The 18,677-nt window shown below is 27.1% G+C and overlaps 1 protein-coding gene across 1 annotated transcript; it reads right to left on the bottom strand.

Annotated features, from left to right (window-relative positions):
- Positions 1-445: 445 nt before the first annotated feature.
- Positions 446-18,404, bottom strand: LOC107443597 (tetratricopeptide repeat protein 8). Its single transcript, XM_016057515.3, has 12 exons — positions 18,157-18,404; positions 16,406-16,584; positions 15,196-15,352; positions 14,004-14,138; positions 11,913-11,998; positions 10,268-10,355; positions 8,118-8,228; positions 7,894-8,033; positions 6,505-6,676; positions 4,160-4,282; positions 2,324-2,407; positions 446-681 (listed from the first exon to the last, which is right to left on the bottom strand). Exons 1-12 carry the CDS (start codon positions 18,256-18,258, stop codon positions 565-567), a joined length of 1,494 nt encoding a protein of 497 aa, XP_015913001.1. The 5' UTR covers positions 18,259-18,404; the 3' UTR covers positions 446-564.
- Between the last annotated feature and the right edge of the window lie 273 nt (positions 18,405-18,677).

The following is an 18,677-nucleotide window of genomic DNA, read 5'->3' as shown; positions in this document are numbered from 1 at the left end:
TAACCATGAGAGTCTTTGTGGTTTTCCTCTCCATGTAACGCAAATGCAAGTTAGTTCCCTTAAAAATGCCCTCTATGAAGGCAAATTTCTCCCAAGGAGTTCCCTTATCTTCTGGATTGGGATCAAAACTACAAGGCTACAGCGTTGAACATTAGTAGCCATAAACCCAAAATTGGGTCAATTGTTTAATCAATTGTTTTAAAATAAAATAGAATGCACCAAACACTGTTTTCATCTTGGGAAACATAATTTACGCCAAAGAAGGATCTTCTAAACATCTGAAACCAGCATTGATGAATGAAATTTTTAAAAGCATTGTCATTATACCAAAAAATAAACAGTAAATTTTATAATGCGTTGTGTGCTTTGATAATTTGATCAAATTTGATCTGATTGTTTTATTATATACACATCATAACAGAATAATTCAGAATATATTTAAGAATGACGATTAACAGAATAAGATTTATTTTACTATTTACACAAAATCAAATTTAAATAAATATTTTCTACAAATACAATTTTCTTTGGACGGTTGTTTATATTGGATGGCTCTGAATCACATTATAGGGTTGTAAATAAACTCTTTATTCGCTTGAACAAGTCATTAGAATCTGTGTGTTCTGGATACGCTTCCAACGATTTTTGAACCATAAAATGCGCATTTTGCAGATCTCCTACCTGAAATAATATTATACATAACTCTTTAATGAAATAAGTCAACTCTCTAATGAAATAATGTATAATTCAATATAATTTCAATAATTCAATAATAATGTATAATTTCAATAATCAACGAAAATTGGCAGAATCAAATGAGTTTAATTTATTATTATTTTGTTTTTCTGCAAGACAGAAAAACATAACTAAGGACAAAACAGTAAGTTGAAATTGAAATATTAATTAAATAAAATTATATATTAATTAAAAATATTATAGATTAATTAAGAATATTGTTGATAAATTAATTAATCTTCAAAAATCTATGGATAATGGGACATTTTTAGAATTCAATTTCATATGGAAATTAAGGAGATAAAAAAAAATTTATAATAAAGAAAAATTCATATTTTTTCCTTTTTCATTGCCCTGTTCTAAAAACATAGTTTAAGAAATCATGTACAGTCTTGCCTAGTAAATAAATTTAATTCATAGAAGTTCCAGCTTTCCACAATATTTTAAGTGATAGTCAAATAAAAATTAAATAATCAAATGTTTTTACAACTTTACCAGCTTTTAAAAGCATCTCAATTCACTTATGAAGTCTAGGTGGCATTCAAAATCTTTTTAAACCAAATAGAACTTGCATAAATTTTGCTACCACTTTAAATGTTCAGGGAAAATCTTTGGTTAACAACTACAGAACTTGGTAGTTTTTTCTAACTCTTTCACAATTTGAAAATTAATATAGAAGTTATTAGAAATAAATAATCACACGAAGAAGAAAAAAGTGAAGTGAAAAATATTTTTGAAAGTAAAAATTATGCAATGAAACAAGAAAAAACACAACTGCAGACAAAATAAGTAAAAAGAAACCACAGTATCCAAGGAGACAAATGTTGAAAAAGCAGACAAATCAGGGTAGGATACATTTCCATGCATAATACAAAGGATAACTGACACTAATTTATAAATATACTGCTGGTTTTTAAAGCTGAATTCGGATTGTTCAAAATTTTATTTGTGTAACGTCCATGTCATTTTACCATAAAAATCAAGACTCAAAACTATGCAGTTTTCCAATCTTGTTATGGCACAATTAGTTGTAATTTTTTCAAAAAATAATTTCAAAGAATTATATCATTAAGTCTAAATCATCTAGTTAAATTTTTGATAACATATTATCTGCCAGAATCTTTCAACATTTACGACAGCCTTTTCAATACCATATCACAATACAAATTTGTGTTTAATGAAGTTACATCACACACTGCCAAAAGTTTCAAATTATACATTTCAGCAGTTCCTGAAGGGATTATGTTGAACACAGTTAAATCATGTTTATCTTTAGTCAAATCGGATCTCCAATTGTATTATTGAGCAACTAGTATTTTGCTTTATAAATATTTTTACATGTAATGTTCAGGAAGTAATAAAGTTAAATTATTTAGTGTTTAGGATTTAACAGGATTCAGATACACACATCCATGCATTAATGCATTCTCACTTTGACAGTAAAAATTTGGGTCTGATTTGTTTCTAATTTTCAGTAACAAACATTTTAAAAAATTACATAACATTTCATTGAAACCATACCATAGCAGTCAATTCATAGTAGACATTTAGAGTACTCAATAAAAGAAAAAAAAATATTTCTACATACCTTTTCAGAAAGAAGAGCTTGGTTAAAATGGGGCTCAAATAAATGTTGACCAAGATTTGCTGCAGCTACAAAAAATGCCTTGGCCTTTAAGAGAGAAAAAATTTAACATACAGCATACCAGCTAACCTATATTACAATGAATTTGTTTTACGTTGCTATGCATGCAGTGGTAGTAAACAAACAAAAATGCAAGAGACATATCAAACCAAAATTAGAATTTTTAAACTGTGAAAGTTTAAGTGTAGGTATAGCATCATGATCATTAATTATTTAATGGAATCACTTTCAGAGCTACTGAAATTATTAATATTTCTATCTTGTAAACAGCTAAAGAAAAAAGGTCTGTGGAGGTAGTAGATATTGACAATGTTAACCTTCATCTATGAAAAGGTACCCCGACATAGAATCGAGTTAACATGTCTCATATACTAGTAAATTGGGATTGTATTTTTGTAGTGGTAGATACACTACAGTACTCCCTCACCAGAATTATATTTGTGATAGAATTCGATGAACAGATACTACTAGTTGATTCATTGCTGTCTTGCGAGAAGCCGGGAGAGCTGTATTAAGATCACCGTACTTTTTTAATGGTGAGAGCTGTATTAAGTTCACGATCGTGTTCGCTCCTGTGTTGTCTTTAGCAGTCGTGCATATACGTTGTGCGTTATGTGCGTGTGAGATTGAGTAGCAACAGTGCGAGGAGGTAGATAATGTTGCAGTCACAAGTAGCAAATCAACTGTTCAATGTGGACCATCCATCGAAGTGGGCGTTACTACCAAGGTAGGCGTGTTCACATCATGTCCGGGTCACCAATATGGAGGTAGTAGATATCGGCAATGCTAACCGTCATCTTTGAAAAGGTACCCCGACATAGAATCGAGTTAACATTTCTTATATACTAGTAAATTGGGATAGTATTTTTGTAGTGGTAGATACACTACAAGGTCCTAATTGTAAACTGGGTAAACTTCTAAATTGTAAACTGGGGTTAATTCAGTATATAATTAAAAATTTTAATTTATCTAATAACTAAACAAAAATCACTTCATGAATGACCCTCTAAAACTCCACAATGAAAAATCCAAATTGCAAGAACCTGACCCATTTTTCATCAATTTAAGGATTTCAAGTTGGTTTTGATTAATTTTTATAGTAAAAGCACGATACATACAAAATTTATGCCTGTCAATTTGATTAAGAAAGATTTAAAAGAAATTTGCAAAATTATTAATCTATGAAAAATATATAATCAAAAATTTCTTAGAATTTAAGTTCAGTTTTACATTAGTTTCAAAATTGTTTTGACCAATAAGAAAAGCTTTTGTTCGAAATTTTGATTTAATGAGATATAACATTGCACTTAAACAAAACATTTACTAATTAAACAGAAACAAAATTTCAATACAAGAGAGATAATCATTTAAAATCAAAAACAGATGGTAAAAAGAAACATTTATGAAAAATGAAAAGCAACAGTAACTTATCAACTATAATAGAACAGAACAAAATCAATGGCTACCACTGGTCACAAGTCAACTAAATATAAGAAATGGCGATTAAAACACTGTTAGCGAGTTACCACACAATTGCAATTTTTTAAAGTTAAAAATGCCTCATGCATTTTTTTCATAATAAATATGGAATTGTTACAAATATTTCATATTATCCTGAAAATTAGTTTATTTCACGCTTATTTCTTCATTTTGAAAATAAACTTTGCAATGTTTACCATATTCTGAGAAACACTTCAAAAGAAATGCTTTTACATAATAGTAACATTTCAGGACTGCCATCATTTTGTGAAAGAGTAGCATTTATAAAAACTAACAAACCTGGTCTAAGTTTCCTTTGGTCCCTTCAATAACACCAAGGTTGTTATAAGATTCAGCATGATCATTGTTTGCAACTAATGCGAGTCTAAGGCACTGAGTTGCAAGACTTTTGTCACCAATTCCCTGAAAGTTGAATAAGATTTTTTTTTATATCTTGACAAATCTATTCTTTAAAGAAATGAAGAAATAAATTTATTTAAACGAGACATTATTACAAAAAGAAATTATTATAAACAAATTGTAATTATAAAATTTCGATAGAAGAATGTTTCAAAATCTATTTTATGTAGGAGAATTACAAATAAGAGGATTTACACTTAATTTCAGAAACAAAATTAACTGATTTTTCCAAATTTTCAAGAAAAATTAGACGTAAATTTCTGTTATACAGATCACATTTTTTACTATACAGAGCCATATGTCATTAGAAAAATATCTATTTTTAAGTTTATAAGCCATGAAACTTACTTTTTGATAGAAAATATGTCAAATATTTTCTATCAAAAAAGAATATATTAAAAAATATAATTTCTCTAGACCAAGAAATGTAATGATATACAGAAAATTGTAAAGCTCCAAATATAATATAGTTTATTAAAAGTCCCATTAGTCATAAAGCCATCATATAATATTATATCTCACATGTAATTAAGAACCAAAGTTAATTATATAGAAAGCCAAATTATTTAAATTAAATTTAAAAATAGTTAAATAAACAGTAATATTAAATTGCAAATGTGGTTAGATTTAAGAAGAAAAAAATTAAACAACAAATCAATAAAGAAAGAATATTTTGAACAAATTTATATTACAATTTTAATAAAATCTAAGAAAATTTAACCATGTTGCAGAAGATTTTTTACTGAAAATTACAGTAAAATGGATGAAAAAAATATCATTTACTATTATTATTAATATGTACTAGGTTATTACTTTGAGCCTCTTTGGCTACTTGGGTATAAGAGAATTTTAAGCTTGGTTATTAGCCAGGTTTGTTGCAGGATTTTCCTGGGTTTCGAGTAAAAATCGTAATAGTCACAGTTTTTTTTCTTTCTCTCACTCTCTATTTTTGCAGGATAATTTTAGGTTAGAAAATTTTTTTTTGTCTCTGACAACTTTAGGTATTCCCGACTCCATTATTATCATAAATAGTCTAGCTCAAGTAATTTTTTTTAAAAAAAAATGATAAATAATGAAAATTATAAATAAGATCTAAGCATCTGACATACAAATGTATTTTTAAAATAAAACTACATATGTTTTAATTTTAGATTTAATCATAGCAGTTTACTTTATAGCAAGTATAACAAACATACATCAATACATTTTGTTTGAGAAAAAGATATGAATTTAATCCGTTATTTGTTCTTGAAGAAACCATTGTTAGGTGTAAACTAATCGAGATTTCTTTTCTTCTTTCTTTTTCAATTCAAAAACATAGCATGCTATGAGAAATTGAGTATTTCAGTTTTAAATAGTAGAAAATAATAGATATATAATTCAAACCATTTGACGTAACAGTTTATAATTATGGGCAACACAAATATGAACTTAGTTAAATATATATTTAGAATGAATTCATTTTTTTAATAAAGAGCAGAAGATTTATTTAATGAATAATTATTCGCCACTTAATGCTTAACTTTAAATTAAATTTCTTTTAAAAAAAATAAATAAACCATTAAATATAATAAATTTTTTCCACCTATTTCATAAAGTATGCACAAATTTATGATTTCTGGGCATGCTTACGTTGAACATTAAAGACATCAGACTTAAAAAGAAAGAAAGCAAATTGGCATACAACCAAACTTCAATTCATAGAATTTTTTAGGTTTTATAAAATTAATACAATGCAAGTGATGCTCATTAATTACTTCTAAATTAGCTTAGAGTAATAAAACCATTTTTGAGTTTTCTGAAAAACACAAGACAAAGCAATAAATTGGTTTCAAATAATTAATAAAATCTAAGCAGTTTTTTAAAAATATAATCTTAAAACATAGTATTTTATCAAGCATTTTAACTGTGAAAATAAAAATAAACAATAAAACATATGTCAAGAATAAATATGTCAACCATGAAATTACATTTTACTAATGCAACGCAAAAAAAAAATTTAAACATAACTCTTTATTATTTTAAAAAATACAAAATGTTATTTCTTTTAAGTAATTTATTCTTAAATAAAATATGTTCAAAAAATATTTTCATATTTTAAAATTATAATTTTTTTTCAACTTTATTTCTGAAAAAATATTTTTTTTACAAAATTCTTAAAATAATTTTTTGTACACAGTAAAAGCAGGTGGATTTAACAAACAGAAAAAATAATCTACACTCACCAATGCTAAATGACCGATATTATACCAAACATCTGGTAAAGTTTCATCAGTAGCAAGTGAAAGAGCTCTTTCAAAGCACATAACAGCCATATCATGCTGTTGTGAGTAAAAACAACACAAAGCTAAATTGTTATATAATTCACTATTACACACTCCCATTTGTAATAATCTCCTGAAAGAGAACATTAAATAATTAATACAATAATTTCTTTTCAGCTATTTTAGTCAATTTTTATTACCTCTTTAAATATATTAGTATTCTTTAATTTGTAATTTGGAACACAAGAAGAAAAATGAACATTTTTTTTAAATTAGCCTCAGCAAATTTCAGCAGAATCTTGAGTTGGATGCATTACTTTTCTAAATTTTTAATGATGTTCAGATAACTAATTTAGTTTCAGATGGAATAAAAATAAACCACTATAGTAGTGGTTAAGATTGAAGGATTATGGCTCGATCCCCGGTGGAAGCTTGAAACCCAACCAGCTTCAGATTGACAGGTACCAAGACACTGGGAAGTAAATACAGTCAATGCCTAATGTTGACCACATTGCCAAATTCATGCCATAGTTTTGAAAATTGTAGAGCTTTAACATCTCTGACCCTCTTGGTTGAAATGGACTAATGTGGAAACATTTTAATTTGGTATAAAATATTAAACACAGAAAATGAGATCATTAATTCTTAATACACAGAAAAAATCCTGGAAAGATTAAAAACGAAAAGATATTTTTGTCTACTGGATTTAAAATCTTATCTATTAGTCGAAATTTTTATCTATTGGTCAATATTTTAATAAACAATCGAACTGTATAAACTTTTATTGTGGCAAATGATTACCAGTCAGAACTTCTGTGGCAGAATGATCAATAACTTTCTAAAAAATACTTATCTGAAGTTTTAACTTTATTCTATTGTTTACTGTTAATAAAAATTTTATCCATATGTCAACATTTTTATCCATTATCACTACGATATGACTTAATAAAGTTTTTGTAGGGACAAAATGATGCCCCACTTGAACTTCTGATGTAGAAAGACCAGCAACTGCAGAAAAACAATTTGAAGTTTTCTCTTGTCTACTGAATATAAAATTTTATCTATAAGTTAATATTTTTATCCATCAGTTGAATTTTTTGATAAAATGATGTCTAGCCTTAACCCTGGGGCAGAAAGACCAAGAACTTTAAAAAAAAATTATCCAAAGTTTTTATCATCTTTCAATTGCCATAACAGCCGAAAATATCACCAATAGAGGCCTTAAGTGTAATAGCTCAACAGATCAGGCCATTTTGGAGAAAACTACAATAGCCCATCTGACAAAAATTCTAATTTATCAAAGTTAAGTTAGTAAACAAGTATTTAAAAAAAATATCTTTGCAAATCAACCTATAATATCTCAGAGCAACTTCAGGCTGATCATTGTAGAAATGATGAGCAGCAATGCATGCAATGGCTTCTACATCAATGGCTTCATAACTCAAAACATCTCTGTAGTACTTTACAGCAAGATCTAAGTCATTCAATCCCTAAAGAAACATTTGCTGACATTAAAACGCCTTGTAAATAAAAAAAACTACTTAATATCTATTTTTTCTTATGCATTACATTACCTCATAAATTCTAGCTGTATGTACCATAAGATAGGTTTCTTCTGGAAATTTTTCTAAACCTTGCTTGTACATATCAAGTGCTGCCAAGGGTTGGTCTAAGGCCACATATACCTGAAAGATAAAAAAAAATTTAATATACTTAATGGAAAGAGAGGAGACAAAACAAAATCTGTTTCAATAATGACTACATTTTTTATACATATTTAACAATGCTTAATTTTTATATCACAATTCCATTTATAAGAACAGTTAATTTTTTGCAAAATAAATTATTTCTTAGAACAGGGTGCATAGTCAAATATTTCAATAAAAAATAAGCACCTTTTAAGTACTTTTTAAGCACTCAAAAATATTTTTAAGCACTACATACATTAACAAAATGCAAAATAATTTTCAAAGACTATATGATCATGATAAAATAACTAGTTTCTGACAAAGAAATCTTTTCTTGTTTATATTAGCCATTATAAAATGATCGAGAGAATTTTAGTTTCGATATCAGAGGGTGTAAAATGAAGTCTGAAATTGATAACATCTAGCAAAATGCAGCAGAGTTGCAAATGAGAAGGCAACAATCTCACCGAACCCAGCTCAATAGACATTCATACCGACTCGTAAGTATTTCATTAAACATGTAAAATGATTGGCGCGTTCACACGCTATGGCCCGACGGTAAACCAAAATAAACTGTCAAAACATTGAATAGAACAATGTGAAAAGCACGCTTTTGCATAATATGTAGCAAAAATCGACATGGTGGGGAAAAAAAATTTCATTTTCAAAAAGGGAAAAATTAAACACTTTTTAAAAACTCCCAGTGAAAAAAGCACCTTTAAGTGCTTTTAAATAATGAAAATCAACAAGAAGCACCTTTAAGCACTTTTTAAAAACGCTACGCACCATATAACTAATAAATTAGTAAAAACATGCAAAAAACGTGCACAGACAATGTAATAAACCAGCATGCACAAAATGAATACAATTATGCTTATTTATAACAAACAAAAAAAAATTGCCTTATTGAATCAGTGTACTCATTAAGTCAAAGTCTATCAAAATTGTCAAGAATGAGATCTGTAATTCAGACAAATAAACTACAAATTGTTGAAAAATGATTTACCATTTATTTTAGATAACTAGTTAGACACTAGAAAACTGGAAATTTTGTAATTTAACTTTGTGCCTTTTTTTTAAAGCAATTAATCAATTTACAATATTCTCACTATCAAAGATTTGTGTTAATGAAATGGATGCAACACGAAAAATGAAGAAGATCATACACATGATAAACAAACAATTTTGATGGTGCATATAGGAACATTTGGAGGTCCAGATTATTCAATTGCATAGTAACAATTTCTATTAGTCTATAGCCACAATTTTTCATTTATTTGTTGCCTTATATTGCTCTAGCCTCTTTGCTCAGTTGGTTGAGTGATTCACAGGAAGACAGATTAAATATTCTTACACTTCATTTCTTATTAACTTACATTATTCAATAGATTCTATAAAAGAGGATTTTTTAAATTCCATCAAAGGGACTGTAAACAGTCATATTCGGAGCAATTTTGACACCATCAATACATTTATTTTCAAGACGTTTAAGAAAAAATCCTTGTAACAACAGTTTTATGATGGCTCTTTATAACTAAATTAATTATTCTTAAAAAATTTCTTTTCTATACTCAGAATCTGGAAAAGTCAGGATTCAGAATAAAAGAAATTGACTGTGATTTAGTCACTGGGAAAAACCCCTTAGGTCCAGCATTTCTTCCAAAATTCCTTTCACAGTTTGTGGTACTTAAAAAGTTATTTTATTACATAAAAATTATCAAACTTCCACCTTTTCAAAGCTGCCGACAGGGGCAGTTAACATACTCACAACTGAATAAAACATGGTGTTTAAGCTCAAATTAATTTCATCTAATAAGCTAAATTAATTTCAGTTTTTAAATCAATCTAAATGCAAATTTTTTTTTAATATACCACTACTAGAAATACATGGCCTATTAAAAAAATAAGGTAACCCTATTTTCCTTTTTTTTTTAAATATTTCCTCCTATTATTTTTTTTTTAAACAACTAAACTCAAAGGAATGTTTAAACTGAACTTGATAGAAAATAAAAACAAAAACCATTAATACCACATACTTTTCCTAACCACAAAAATGAATCTATCATGTCTTGTTGTTTGATTGCAGATTTGAACTGTTTTTCAGCATCACGAAACATTCCAAACCTAATGTTATAAAACAATAAAAAATTATTATAATTAAATCTTAATGTATTTTATAAAGTTGCATATCAGAATAACCACTTAATTAAAAAACAAAATTGGCCAGAATTTTTTTATAAATCATATTTTTGTAAGCTTAAATGTTTTAACAATGTGCTTGGGAGCTACTTTTTATTAAAAATGTTTTTACAACGATTCATTTAGAAAATGAGTATTTTCTCAAGAAAATAATTTAATTGTAATACATCTTTCTTATTTTAATTTTAAAAAATTCAAATCACTGAAATAGTTTTCTTATTAATGAAAATAACTGAATTGAAAGGTATACTGTCACTATGGATTAACATAAAATATCAATACAGTTTTAAATACTAATTAGACAATATATGCTGGAAATTAGTTATTTAAAGCTTCAAATATTTTAAAAACTAAAACATGTATTTTAAAAAGTTCAGAGCTTTAAACATTTATTATGATTATTATTCTTTTTAAAATTCAGTTCGATTACTATCAACATTTAACAAAGCATAGCAAAACATAAATAATCACTATTAATTTCAGTTAAAATCTTAATAAGAACACCAGTTTTGGAGAATAAAATTATAAACAAATTTTATTTAGTTACTCATACAGGTTTCAAAGATAACTTTAAAAAAATTTATGACAAATCATGAATGAAATAGTATGTAAATGAAATGACAATGACAAACTCAAGTGATTTGCAGAACAAGGAATCAAAATAATGGACTATTTCTCAAAAAATACTTTTCAGAGAACAAATTTTATTATAAAATTTAATATATTACACAGTATAATAAAATTGAAAGCTATAAGGAATAGTATCAAAAATATAGTGTCGAAACATTTTTAAATACTCATTTGTCAAATTCTAAAAAACTACATGGCTAATTAGTTATTGATTTTGACACTTACTTTGACAAATTTAGCATCAAACTGGCTTTTTAATTATTGTTATTTTTAGCTTTAATTATTATCTTCAGTCTAATTAATACTTAATAAAAAGTAGGTAAAAATAACATATTAATCATCATTGATTATTTTGAAGAATTTGGCAATGTCTTTAAACAAAGAAGATGAAATAATAGAGGAAGAGTGAGTAATAGATGAAGATAATATGCCTCAGGCCTTAAGTGCACTAAGAGGATAAGTAGTAATAGATAAAGTAATAAATACAATAACATATGTAATATCAAGTAGAAATTAAATTTACAGAACAAGGATCTAATGTTTAAAATCTGGATTATTAACTTTATTTAAATTGTGCCATTTATAAAATCCCTTACTCAAATGATCTATTCTTTTATCACTTTTAAACATTACTTTCTAATAAAACATGTAATAAGTAATCTAAATGTAAAATATTAGCTCGTACATTTCTGAAAGTTTCTTCACTATAACTACAAAAAAAATCTTTTAGAAAGTGGTATAGGTAAATGTTAAATTCAAAATAAATTGTGATACTTTTATTCAAATAATTATCGTTATTATTATAGATTATTTCTTCATGAAAGATTAGTTTATAAAAAGTAAGTTAAATACCTGTAATAACACTTTCCAAGTTGAAACTTCCACCACCAATCTTCAAACTTGCAAGCTTGAGTGGCTTGAGCAGCTATATCTAATGCCTGAAAATTTAAAATTAATTTTTAAAATAAATTTTTTTTAAATTATAAAAAAATTCTTTAAGTACAAAAATTTTATGGTTATTAGGAAACAAATTTGCAGCTCAATAGTGTCTCTTAAAAAACACAGCTGATTAATTTAATGGTAAATTTTAAAACAGACCAATAGAATCTCTAAAAATAGTTTAAAGTATTATTACAAAAATACTTAGGTCTTTTTTGAAAGTAGTGGTATCATTTTTCCTATATAGAATCATAGTATTTTCACATAAAAACATATTTCAGAAGTAAAATAAGCTAACTTTCATAAGAGATTTCATTTTATTTACTAACCAAACTTTTAGTGTTTAATATTGTACAGACAATAAAATATTTTTGCATGAATGATACAAAAATCTGAAATTAACTAAAAAGGAAAATAATTAATATTTCAGTGTTGAAAACAACCATCCTAATCTAAACAACTATCTTGAATAAACAGATCTTTAATAAAAAATTTATTCTTATACATTTTGTTTTTACACTATCTTGTTATTAGTCTATAAACTCTCATATAATTAGTATTTTATAATAATGTATGCATAAAACTAAAATTTTTGAGTCTAATACTTAATAACATAACATTTTATAGAAACTTATGCAAATGGGAGGAAAGAATTTAAAGTAACAAAAATGCAGGGAATATTGTTTGCCATTAAAAGAAGAGGATTGAAATAAAATGACATAATTCTCTCATAGCATGCAGGCGGCAAAGTTTCCTTTTATGATGAGAAACTGTTTTGTTTCGAAACAACCACATAATCCTCAAAATAATCGATTGTGGTCTCTACAGATTAAAAATTTGCTATATGCTAAAAAATCAATGCTAAGTTCAAAAACTCATATTTTATAGTACTTGGTTTTCTCAGAGAGAAAACTTTTTTTAATTTTCATTGTTAAAAGAGTTAAAATTTGTTCAAAGGTCTATAAAAAATAGATTTTGAAGAAAGTTCTTTAGAAAAAGAAGTTCTTTTTCTTTAATGTGTACTTATTAGCAAATCGATATGGGTAATGGGTGCAGCAAATGGATTTGGTTAACTATAGTAATTCAGAAGCATAATTTTTAAGTGGTTGCTACCATCTAGATGTTAAATACTGTTATTTTCATTGGTTATGTTATTTTATTGGATATGAATTATGTTATATTCATTGGATTTTTTTTACATGACTCTGTTTGAATGAACTTAGCATTTGATATCAGTTGAACTTGTTTAGTTCATCGTGCAATCATTTAAAGTACTTGGCACTTTTAAGTACTAATTACGAAATATTTGATGCATTAATACAAACTCACCTCTACTGCATGCAAATGGTAATTAAAAGTATCGGAAATACAAGGAGTTACGGCATTGAGAGAGAAATCAGAAGAAAAGAATAAACAGATGAAATAATCAAACCATAAAAATCCAATTATATTTACATGGTTTGATGTAAATACATAATATTTTTACAATACAATTATATACAAATTTAGATATCCTGAATTGTCGGTATCATTACATTTTTAGTATCTTAATTGTAATTTTGTGATATCCAAGTCTGACTACATGTATCAAATTATTTGATACTACAAGCCGTCTCCGTATACCAGCTGATCCATGTTTTTAATTAAGTAGAATTATAAGTAATTTGAGATTAAAATCTTAATAGTCAAAAATCAAGACAGTATGTAAGTATAATAGACCCACATTATTCAAGTGAGAGAGGGTTTAATTTTGGGTCTCTTACATGTTCATTTGGTATTGTGAGGAATTTGTTATTAAAATGTTTAGTACAATATATTCTAATTATTTCAATTGTACTTTTGATGGATAATAAATCAAATAAGCAACTTTGTCAAAACCAACTACAGCCAGAGCTAACTATTTATTGCAGTTAGGATAAATTTATAAAATAAATTCATTAACTAAAAATAAAAATATAAGTTAATACATTATACATTTTAATAAATTAACAAAAGTTAAGTTACCTGTCTTATGTCATTATCGTGGTAGTAAGCATACTCAAATAAGTACTTTGCTACTTGGGGCTGTGATGCATATTTTGCTATATTAAGTCTTGCAAAATTTATAAAAGGACCATCAGGTTGAGACAGCATTGATGCCTATATACAATGAAAAACATTAGATATATGACAAAATCTTCAACAAAAAAATGATACATAAATTTAAAACTTTGCTTAAAAAATAAAATAAAAGATAGTATAGTATTAGTTCAATTATTCTTCCACCGGATGGCCGAGCAGTTAGCGTGTCTGACTGCGAAGCCAACGGCTCTAGGTTTGAATCCCGCTCAGGGCATGGAAGTTTCTCTCTGTATGTTAAGCTCTGGTGTGTGAATGTGGCCCACCCTATGAATGAGTATCTGGGGAAGTATGGCATAGGTAATGTTGCTCGCTTCTGTGACTTTCGTCACAAGGTGCTGACCAGGCAATGTAAAATGAGCAACACTTCCGGCACCTTTCATAGCAAAGAGCGATAAGTTCGATGCCGGCCATTAAAAAAAAGTTCAATTATAGTATGTAGTAAATTTGAAATTTTAATTTTTTATAGAATGATAATATTTACTAATCATAAAATGGATTCCTAGATAAAATCGTTGGTCTGAATACTTCAGTTTTAAGATTTAAAGATTTGCGCTATTGTCGAATCCAAAATCTTTCAGATCCTATTTTTCTGAATAAATGTGAAATGTCTATCGCATTGATAGCAGTGGTGTCTTAAATAAAATATTTGATACATCATAGAAAAGTAGAGAATAACAACAAGTAATTATTTCGATAAAGATAATATGGCGAAACAATTCGTTCTAAGCAAGCGCAATAGCGATCAAACTCCATCTTCTTTTCAAATAAAGCAAAACAAAGATGACCATTATCCAGAAGCAATTGTTTGAACTGCTATTCAAGTAGATATCAAATTTAAAGACTTCCATATAAATATGCTCAGTTTTAGACGATTATGCAACGTTTTTTTAAACCACTTTTATAATTATTTACATTCCACGAAATAATTATTAAATCTACAGCTCTCAATTTCCCATAGACAAACTAAAGCTTTTACTTTATCATTTTTTTATTCACGCCCTGTTTAAATTAAATATTTTAGCAGTTTTAATATATAATTTTGAAATGTATTATAAATAATTAAAATGAAACTTACTGTTCCCAAACGGACAAATCTACCAGATGAACTTGTTATAGGTCTAGAAGTGTAAGCTGTACGTGTACGTATGGCTTGTTCCATAGTACCAGGCCTGCCGGATTGTGTTCCAGGACGTATGACTCCGGACAAGGGTCGTCCAGATTGTGTAACTGGTCTAAACAATAGTTTATCAAAGTAGTTCTTAAATAATATTTTAAAAGTTCACTTAATAAAGGCCCAGATTTTGAAAACATTTGCAATTTTTGACCATTTTCCTTTCAGAGAATTTTTTGGAATGTTTCATTCATTAACAGGTATTTATTACATATTACAATTTAGGGTATTTGCTTTTTTCATTCAGGGTTTTTTTTTCCTGTAATTTAGAACATTTTAATAATGGGTCATTCTTCTTTATTTATTTATTTGCTTTTTAAATTGTAGTTCTAAATATTTCCTTTTTCCACCATATGTTCCCCATTCAACATATACCTCAAACTTCTAAGAAAATTACTACTTGATTTTGAATAATACACAATATGTTTATGCAATTCTATATACATTTAGAAAAGAAAAAATGTTTCAGATTGAAATTCTTGTTTAATTATGGAGTTTTTTTGCTATTTTAAGAGCATTATGAAGAATTTTTTAAGACATCAAAATTCAAAATCTGAGCTTTTCATATTACATAAAACATTTTCTTAAAAGATTAGTCCTGCAGTGACTAAACAAACCATTGAGCAAGTAAACATTTTTTAAAACAAACTATAGTGAATGATCACATTTTCACTATAAATGATCATAAGCTGGTAGAAGTTTAGGTGGGCCAGGTTGACCCTAAAAATTTGATGATTTATTCTAGAAGTGCTTCATTTCTTCAATTTCATGTTTTAAAAAATGAATAAAAAACCTTTTATACACATAGTTAGGACTGATTGAGGGGATATGGGCCAGTAAAACAGAAATTTCATAATAATGCCAAAGAAAGTTTTTTGTTTATTAGATCAAAAAGAGAAAAAAAACATCAATTAGAACGAAAAACATATAAGATCAAGATTTGAATGATCTGAAAACAAATCAAAATATCAAAAGAACTTGAAGTAAAATACATGCAACTTTTAGCAATTAACTGTCGGAAAATAAATAATTACAAGTTTTATCTGCAATCAAATAAAACTAAAATTTGATTGGTTAATAAGAATGAAATAAAGATAACATAAAAAATATTAACCTGTATGCTTGACTTGTTCCCTTTGAAGTATTAGGATTTTTCAATGAAGTTCCAGGTCGTGCCATTTGGGCTATAGAGTTTTCATCCATGATAATATCTGCAATTCCTTCTTCATCAGTTTCCAGATCATCAACATAAACTTGTTGAGAGAGTGCTTTCATTTTCAATGTCCATGCTGCCTACAATGACAACAATGATATGAAAAGACAAAGTCTATAAAATGTACTAGAAATGAACTAGTAAGAAACAATATTTTAAAACTTATAAATAAATAAAAAAAGGTAAAATTAAAATTCTTAATAGAAATATATATATCTATATAGTTGAAAATCTTTATCCGAAATTGGCGTGACGCTGGCAAACCCAATTTTTCCAAATAATAGGTTTTTAAAACAAACAAACATCAAAACATGCATTATTTGGATTATAAAATAAAAATGAATGACACCAGATGTCAATTTCATAAAACATTTTGTTATTAGGTCGAATTAAGTTTGATTAACTAAAGAATTTTTGATATGATAGTTTTTATATATCATCAAAATTAAATAAATAAAAGTGACCAAAAGATAATTCAAACTTTGTCTTTCATGAATAAAGACACGTTTTTGTCCTTTTTCCTCCCATTAAATGGCAATAGAGCTGATCAGATAAAAGGAGCATTAAAAATTTTTTTTTATCTGATGATCATTTTGGAGTTAAATTCCGAAAGTAAAATAATCGTATAAAACAACAGCAGAACAGAATTGAGTAGATTTCTTTAATGAAAACATTCGTAATTTAAAGAGAAAAAAACTTCTTTGTCAGTATTCCTTTCAAAAACTAATAATATTCAGAATCATCAATATTCATAGAACAGTTAAACAGAGGTTCAAATATGGGACTTTGTACTGTGTATATATATAGATATATAATATTGAAACCAATATTCAAGACTGATAAGGCATAAGTAAAACCTTTGTAAGTTTTTTACAGTTTACAAATCATGAGATAAATTCAGATTTTGCATGGCTTAGGAATGCACTAACTGCTTCCCAAAGGCCGATTGAGAATGACCTATGATCGCCCCCTCCCCGACAGCCAATAAAAAACTTATTGGAAAATACTACACAAGCTTTAGTTAACATAAAACATTTTACAACTTCTGCTTTTTAAAAAACTTCAGATTTTTTTTCACAAAATATAAAACAAAACAAAAAGTTAAAATTTATGTAATGTAGGTTACAATTTTAAATGAAAAATGAATGAAATGATGATGAATGAAAGAAAAAAGATTTTTCATGAAATTGCAATAAAATTTTTAATTTGGGAAATATTTTTTCAATGATGCTTCTCTAAAAAATTGCTACTGAAAGAGCTTGTTTTTATTTATAATGACACTTTACCTGTTTAATAAAATAGTAATGAATTGGTGAAATCAGATCAATAATTCAATTTGAATTAAAGAACTTTTAACTCTGTAAATTCACAGCTATTTTTTTATTCTCTTTTGTGTTTGATAACATCAACAAATAGCTTAGCAAGAATTTATTTCCTTAAAATAAGGGAAGCCGAAATCATATCATTTCATATAATAATTTTATTTCACAGTTAATAATAATAATAAAAACCTAATTTTAATTCTCTATTCAAAACATACACTTTAACACATGTATATATATTGGAATGAATTGTTATTGTGTTTCATCATTATTACAAATATGCCTTTTAATAAACTTAAACAATGTTGAAGTACTTATTCCTATTCATACTTCATCATATGGTTTTTCATCTAATATTTGTGTACAAGTATCAGCGCATTTTTCAAAATGGTGTCGTCTATAATATGAAATTGCTTGAAAAAGTAGATCCATTTTAAAACGGTTAAGAAAATATTAAAAATAACTATCTATCTATTAAAACACTCCATTATAAAAGAAACCAGTTAAAGTTTGGGTAATTGTTGCTATGGAAACAAGAATGTGAGGGGAAAAGTTCATTTCACTTCAACTTTTCTTTTACTGCGGGAAAGAATAATATTCGCAATTGCAGCGCTCGAATGCGTCACCTGGGGAGAGGACCGGTTCCATGGTTTGACCCTTCCCTCTCCTCCTCTTCTTGAACAGGAATGTACTACGATATTTTCCCCTTTCTTGATATTTTTCGTATTTAATTGTCACAAATAATTTTTAAACCTTGGTGTTTATTTTGGACCTTGGATTACCTTGGTGTTTTATTTTGGAACTATGTTCAATGTAGTTTTCAGTTCCATATAGTTTCCTAACTTAAAATT

Source organism: Parasteatoda tepidariorum, chromosome 8 (assembly GCF_043381705.1).
Source record: "Parasteatoda tepidariorum isolate YZ-2023 chromosome 8, CAS_Ptep_4.0, whole genome shotgun sequence".
Lineage (NCBI taxonomy): Eukaryota > Metazoa > Arthropoda > Arachnida > Araneae > Theridiidae > Parasteatoda > Parasteatoda tepidariorum.
The sequence above is the reverse complement of the archived record's forward strand: the minus strand, read 5'-3'. Positions and strand labels throughout refer to the sequence as shown.

What these genes read in the sequence shown, in the direction of transcription:
- LOC107443597 (XM_016057515.3), bottom strand. Translation starts at nt 18,258, where the DNA reads ATGGATCTACTTTTTCAAGCAATTTCATATTATAGACGACACCATTTT. An exon ending in ATGAAAAACCATATGATGAA is followed by an intron (nt 16,585 to 18,156) that starts GTATGAATAGGA and finishes TTGTCATTGTAG; the next exon opens with GCAGCATGGACATTGAAAAT. An exon ending in ACGATAATGACATAAGACAG is followed by an intron (nt 11,999 to 14,003) that starts GTAACTTAACTT and finishes TTAAATTTTCAG; the next exon opens with GCATTAGATATAGCTGCTCA.